This window comes from Colias croceus, chromosome 10, assembly GCF_905220415.1.
Source record: "Colias croceus chromosome 10, ilColCroc2.1".
Classification (NCBI taxonomy): domain Eukaryota; kingdom Metazoa; phylum Arthropoda; class Insecta; order Lepidoptera; family Pieridae; genus Colias; species Colias croceus.
The window spans coordinates 9,712,113-9,719,804 of NC_059546.1; the positions used below are offsets into that span (position 1 = coordinate 9,712,113).

Genomic DNA, 7,692 nt, shown 5'->3' on the forward strand with positions numbered 1-7,692 from the left:
CTTCCTTATTTCGCATAATAAGAGAAAAAATAAAACACGTGTGTTTCAAAACATACCTATAAGGATTAAGAAATAACAAGCCATCATTATAACTATCAATACTTATATTATAAATGCGAAAGTAACTCTGTCTGTCTGTCTGTTACTCAATCACGCCTAAACTACTAGACCAATTTGCATGAAATTTGGTATGGAGATATTTTGATACCCGAAAAAGGACATAGGCTACCTTTTTTTGCGAAATATGTACCACGGGCGAAGCCGGGGCGGACCACTAGTATTATATAAGTAAATAAAATAAACATTTAAATTGCATTTCACTTAATCTCATGTCTACCTTCACAATACATGTATATTCAAATCTAAATAAAACATCATAGTATTTTCCAATAAATTTATTGGATTCTAGTTAACAATACTAAAAGATACATCACTAGCGATGCCGCAAGCATTCTTTCCTCTTACTAAGTAGTAGAAACCGCTATCTCCCCAAGTCTTCGACCATGAATTCTTGATAATCCAATACGGGGTTGTCTTCCCTGTAGTATTATCGACTGAAATGAAAGGAAATAGAGAAATTATTGTTTAAGATTATCGTATAGGTATTAAAAGATAATTTTAGACACAGTATAAAAGTATCCTATGTCGTTTTAGAGCGTTTTTTTTAAAACTATTTATTGAACAGAAGAACAACACATGAGAATATACAGTAAAGCATCACATAAATCAGTACGATTTGATCCAAACGTTTCTATTTGAAAAATGTCACTCCATTGCAACGTGCAATAAACATTTATTATTATTAATTTATTACTTAATAATAAAATTAAATAGATACTTAAACAAACATACAAATACAGAAATAATATTATTTAAGAATTATAATTAAACTAGTGGTCCGCCCCGGCTTCGTCCGTGGTACACATTTCGCAATAAAAGATAGATAATGTAATTTCTCGGGTATCAAAATATCTTCATACCAAATTTCATGCAAATTGGTTCAGTAGTTTAGGCGTGATTGAGTAACAGACAGACAGAGTTACAATCGCATTTATAATATTAGTATGGATATAGAGTAGTTAAAATAGAGTTATACCAAACGTATTATATCCAACTATGAGAACGGCATGATCCAGGTTCGAGGCGGGGCAGTCAGCGTCCGAGGGTTCGTCTATGAAGTTCCCTTTATATTTCTCCATAGACGCTGAATTTATTGCTGTAAATATTAAATACTATTTAGAAGTAAGCCTAAGCTTTTATTATTATTACCTATGTGCCCAAAAATGGCACCTCTAAATATCATAAATAGAACGTATCGAATTATAACCATAATATCCCGCCAACTAAGGAAGTAAGTATATTAAGTTATAACACAATTCGTTTTATATAATTTTTATAATAAAAACAATGATTAATATTTTAAACAAAAATAATTTTGATCTTCTATGTTAAACTGTGTTTCTCTTGGGACCGAACACTAAAATATTGCTCATACAACAGCATGATAATTTACATTTCAAACTGCCAGAGTTTTTAACCAAACATATACAGATTGAATCTAATAAAAAATGTTAGGGTAAACGCAGGTATTAACGACCCCTCTAAGGCAATTTCAAAATCAACCACATTTTTTAAGTATACTGGTTCTTCTAAAGATTTATAATTTCATTTTATATGCTAGTGTTATGTATAAAAAATGTATTTATTGAAGCAAATACATTCTAATAAAGGATTATCTTGTAAAAAATAATTTACAATGTGACTTAGTCGATTGTTGCTATTACCGACCCATAAAAACGGCTGTGAAGCTATTAACGATTTTTATGCAGCTATTCCCGATCGTATGTGAGAGGAAGCCTTTTTCCAGCAATGGAATGTATAGAAGCTAGTGATGATGATGATTACCGATCTTAATAAAATGAAATAAAAATGCAAATATATTCGTATTTTTTTATTGTAGTTATTTTTAATAAAACAAATGAGTACTTTTTAGTAATGAACTAAATAATTACAAACTTTTAAATTAATCAACATAATACTATTAATATATGTACATATATTAAATTAAGGATTTCAAACTCTAGGATATTTCGTTATGCTATTTGATTGATTGCTTCGGCGAGTTGTGTTTTACTGAATACTTTTCGCCGCTTTCGTGGCTCCATATTTCTGGAAAAAATATACCTAATTATATGTTTTATGTTAATTGAACCTAAAAAAAATATAATTTTTAATAGGCACCTATTATGTCATAAAAGTAATAAAAATATATTTGCACGCTCAATTACGAGCGGAATGTTTAAGGATCAATATTATCTGTATATACAAACATCTTTATTCTACATTCTGCAAATAAAGCAATTTGAATTTGAATTTGTAGATGAGAAACTAAACAATCTATATTCGATCGGTAATAGCTTCCTATAGTTGCTATTGCCGACCCACATGGGTCGGTATTAAAGTATGTAAGTATAAACCTAAATTGTATTACCGACCCATAAAAAAATGGTTATTTTAATTCATTTGACCATCAGACTATAAAATAGATTATAATTGATTAATGTCATACAAAATATGAACAAATGCATATTGTTTAAACAAAAAAAAACAATGATTTACTACTGTAACTATTCGATAGGGATCCTCGAAAATATCATAACTTTGTATAAATTGACAACGCTAAAAGACACAACACTAGACAAAAAAGTTTAGTCGCTAATAGATTTTTATGAAGACTCATAGCTTAGATTTAAACTGGTCCATAAGACCACTTGTGTTAGTGTGATATAATAACATAAAAGAAAATAAAACAAAAAGTTACGTTGCTGCCATTGCCGACTTACGGGTCGTTGATACCTGCCACGACTTAAACTGGTGAAGCTAACACCGTCCCATTTTAATTTTAAGTTTTATCGTTTCAAATTACTTTTTATTAATAAAATGTTGTAAGAAATGAAAAGTTGACACTTAAATGCATTGACATTTAGTAATATAAATTAAAGTATAGATGTCATTTGTTTGTAAATGTCTTAAAAAGATACTCACAGTACTTACCCGAAGGAACAACGGAACAGTACGACACGTCCTGCTTCCACGCTACCCCGCAGCAACTTACGCATTTTAACTCTTTTTTGCTCAGTTACTCACTCTAACGTTAAAGTATACGATGCTCAATTAATACATTCGTGTATAACTTTGCCTACCTATAGCTAGAATAGTTCTGGAAACGTTTAAATTTCGAATTACTTTTATAGGTCGGTAATACCTTCAGATTTTCGATGGGTCGTTGATAGCTGCGTTTACCTTAATACATTTTCCTACTTTACAATTTTTAATAAACGCTAATAACGTTTTTTAAAACATTTTAAATAAGAATTATTGAAATTGCTATTATTTTTCTTAACCTTTAAAATGTATAAAAATTTACAACAAGTATTCGAATACTAGCATTCCTTTAAAATTATGGTTCTTGATCTTAATAAACAACCCTATGTCTTGGCAATTACATACCAGCAGAAAGAGGTCCATATTTGTACAAATACTCCACCATAACACGTTCGTCTGGTTTGACCCTTCTAAACCCTATAACAGGCACAGGCTGAGGCTTTTTCTGCCAGCGACAGCCCTGTGGTCGACCCGCGTAAGGAAAGTAATCCTGGTCTTGGAGCACTCCGCCGAAGATTGCTACGATTTCACTGTTTGAGGAAGAAAATTTTGACCTTCACTATACTGTAATATATTGTAGAACTAACATGGTTTTTTAAGGTCATCACACTAACCACTATATGAGTATTAAATTTATCTGAAATAAATAAAAAATAAAATATACGTGGAGCATGATATTGTTAGATAGATACCTAGTACAAATAATTGGATCATAAGGAGAGAAGGAAAAATAGCTCGACCCTAGCAGAAAAGTAATACATACTACATAATTGAGATAATAAGAAAGAAAAAAATATTCATATATTATATATTTTAAACATAATTGAAAGTCAATGTAGAGCTTTATAAGTTATAGTTAATCTGAACAATTTGTTCAATATAATTTGTTCTGTTTTAATTGTTTGGAGTTACTTTTTGCCGTTGTCTTTAGCAGGATGTTTTAGTTTTCAGGATAAACGTTCATACGTGTGAACTTAAGCTAGGTTTTATCAGTGTGAAACATAAACCACATACACACAGTTCACGATGATTTTTCTCTGTGTCATCAATTTATTTCACCAGAAAGTTTTATAAATTTCCTGTGAAGAAGTCCAAAGAATAAATAGTATTATCAATTGATAAGCACTCACTGGACCTAGTTAAGATCTTGTTGGGAGTTCGCGAGAAACGCTGCGGGAAGTTTATGCTATAATATTTAACTTTACTACTCTTGCGAACTGCAAAACATGAATTATATTGCGAAGTTCAACGAACCTTGCTATTTATTTTCTATCTTCTTGGTCTTCGGTTCGCAGAATTCAGATTTTAATCAAAGGCATTCGCTAGTACATAATGCCATCTTACCTGCGATGCCCAATCGAAATTTCTAATAATGTGATATTATCCACAATAGATTATCTATTCTTTGTATTAAAATGAGTAGATATAAGCACATTAAATAGTACAGGAAACCTGTGACATGCCAATCGTAAATAATTATGATACTAGATAAAGAAACATACCATGTAAATGTACAAGATAACAAATGAAGGAAATTATTTCATATATATCTTAGTAGAATTGCTAAGGGTCTTGGTCTTGCTGGGGTCTTCAAGGGTGAACAGGTACCTACTAGGGAAGTGCGTTCCATCTTAGCTTAACATAAGGCGAGATTGTGGTCAAGCGCTTCCCTATTCCAAAAAAAAAAAAAAGTTCTAAAACATATTTTAGTAAGATAAAGTTGAAAACTTACGCAAACGCTTTCAATACAGTGGTACTCTGACAACCGACCCTGCCAACTTCGCAGTCGATCAAGAATTGTTCAGAGAGTAACACCTCCTTGCCCAGATATATCTTTATATGGCTCTCGATGTTGGCTAAAACAATTTGTATATAAATTATTGAGACATGAACTAAAGCAAGAGATAAAACAGGTGATATAATTTGAAGAAACTGTTTTTTTAATACTACTAAGATTTGAGAAACTAGCTTTCCGTCAGCGGCTTCGCCTGCGTAGTCAGGGAAAATTCTTATAGGAAAGAGATGTTTGATCGCGGTAAAGAGCCTTTATTACTAGGTCTAAATATTATCAGACAGGAAAACACGCCATTTCGACGTGAAAGAAAGACGAACCAAAGCATTTTTTCGTTAATAGGAATGTAGGATAAATGTAGGACCTCGTAAATACGCGGGCAGACTGAAAATCAGCGCTGTTCGGATGTTAGCCCACAGCATGGCTAAGTCTGTTCCGATTGCCTAATATGTGTTTACTTTTAAGATAGGATAGTCTAAGTTTTTGTTGGCAATAAAGCTTTTTTTCTTTCTTTCATTCTTTCTTAATAAGTCAGGATAATAACAACATAATATAAACATAACAATGGAAGATGTCATGAATACTGCGGTCTGCCTAAATCAGCATAATAGATCGAAGCCAAAGGCTATCAATTATGATAATGACTGAAGGTAGCTTTAGATTTCATGATATAAAGAAGTTAAAACTATAGAATGAAAGTGCAAATAATATGAATGTAAAATATACGTAAGCAAATATGAAGAGATTGAATTAAATTCTTTATCCGAAATCAAATTAAGAACAGATTAACGAATTATGAAAATAATAATAATTAAACATTTCTCTCATATTTCCTGTGCAATTAAGTATATCAAATAATGAAGTCTATTGTCGACATATTATTAATTTAACTTCAGCCTGTTGGATTTCTCTACTTGACTTGCAATATTGGCGTTTCTGGGAAAATTGGGATTGACATTGCGCTACATTCAATGCAATTTGAACTCAACAGTCTAGATATCATAAAATATAAGTTCGCATGACCCAACTTAACTGGCATGACACTGGCCTCGTATTCATACAAAAGAAATGTACTTTTAATTTCCTTCTTCTTTCTCTGTAACTAAACTATTGTATTTAAAACGGGTTGGCGTTACGCCAAGTAAATTCAAAGTGGCATTACCGACGGCGCTGAACGCCCAGCATGCACCGCAATCTCCCTGATCTTTAACCGGCGAAACACAGCCTTTTTCCCTCCAATCAAAGTAAATCGGCGATGGACCATTGTTTATTGGCTTGAGCAAAACATCGCTCGCATTGTAAAGTTCCAGTTCATTTCCGACTTGTTTCTTTATGAAGTAGCAATGCACATAATTAAAGAAAAATACAGTTACTATCAGCCCGTGAACACGCATTCTGAACAAATAATTTTCGTTGCGAAAACGCGCTTTTAAAACGAGCCTTCCGGAATCCGAACTACGTCGATGTTTTACGTCGGTTTTATTGCAATTTTTTATTTAAGTGCCGCTGTCTCGCGAGTTTGACATAGCACTCGTAATAAATGGACAATTTTTTAAGTGGAACGCAGTAAATAACTTTGATGTATGAATGTGGATGGTTTTGATTATGTTGTTAATATATTGAGATCGGAGCGAGATTGGTCGCTTTCGAAAAACGGTAATATAGTGATGTATGCGCTCAATCAAATTAATTGTGCTGATAAATTGAGTAAATGCGAATGAAATGTTTACGTTACTATTGGTAAATCGGAAATCGGATGGCATGTTCAATCCGCGTAATTGACATATTTTGGTAAAACATCGCCTAACTGCATGATTTATTTATACATGTTTTAAACTGTCCGTAAAATTATTCAGTACCACGAAATATATGATAGCTTTAAATAATATTCCAATTTAACTCAAGTAAAATATAATTGACTTTCGGATATTATTTTAGTAACTTTTTACTGGATGTTGATTCTGGAAAGCTAATTCATTTGAATCTTCTGTGGAATCTTCATTTGAGATGAACAGACATCTTAAGATTAATAATATGGACCCTTATAGAAAAATCTAAAACAAGCATAAAAAAGTGCAAAATTGCTACTAGTTTCTTATTCTATACATAACATTATGATTAATTCGAATATATCGGAAATTTTGCTTCACACAACGATGAAAATAATCAGCTTCCTTAGCCGGATTTCATGTTAGAAAAAATATAGCGTGACCTAATTTTAACCATTTTTGAAACGAAAATCTCTTGGTTTTTCGTTGTTGTTTTGGTGCCATCTGTTCAACACAACTACCGTGCTAATTGGACACCGAAAATTTCAGTACGTCTAAATAATTAATTTTTAATAGATAATGACATAAAGTATGCTAAAATGGCATAAATTAATGGAGGGAAAGTTCAAACTCAACAATCAAATATTTTAGGAAAATTCATCGCACTTTCAAATTATGATTTTTTTTATTGACTCAGGAATTGTTTTCAGGAATTCAGTGTTTATTGCTATTCTAGGAAAAGAGCCACATTTTAAATACGAAATTTTATAATTACAAAAGGGATAACTTGGATATTTCGATATTTGTAAAATATTTTGATGCAATAATTCAAGACTAATATATTTGCGTTCTCGTCTCGGATTAATACACAGGTGCTTCTTGTTATTGTTGAACCGATAACCCGGAGTAAGCCACTTCATATACCATTATAACACTACTTAGACGTCTTAACAAATTAATAATAGA

The 7,692-nt window shown here is 31.8% G+C and overlaps 1 protein-coding gene across 1 annotated transcript; it reads right to left on the bottom strand.

Annotated features, from left to right (window-relative positions):
• Nucleotides 1-380: 380 nt before the first annotated feature.
• Nucleotides 381-6,383, bottom strand: LOC123694992 (procathepsin L-like). The gene is made up of 5 exons (XM_045640663.1): nt 6,120-6,383; nt 4,898-5,021; nt 3,511-3,695; nt 1,097-1,216; nt 381-554 (listed from the first exon to the last, which is right to left on the bottom strand). Exons 1-5 carry the CDS (start codon nt 6,349-6,351, stop codon nt 406-408), a joined length of 810 nt encoding a protein of 269 aa, XP_045496619.1. The 5' UTR covers nt 6,352-6,383; the 3' UTR covers nt 381-405.
• Between the last annotated feature and the right edge of the window lie 1,309 nt (nt 6,384-7,692).

Coding starts and splice junctions, on each gene's coding strand:
- LOC123694992 (XM_045640663.1), bottom strand. CDS start 6,351: ATGCGTGTTCACGGGCTGATAGTAACTGTATTTTTCTTTAATTATGTG. Junction 3,696..4,897: donor ACTGTATTGAAAGCGTTTGC/GTAAGTTTTCAA, acceptor TTCCTCAAACAG/TGAAATCGTAGCAATCTTCG. Junction 555..1,096: donor AGTTGGATATAATACGTTTG/GTATAACTCTAT, acceptor CTTTCATTTCAG/TCGATAATACTACAGGGAAG.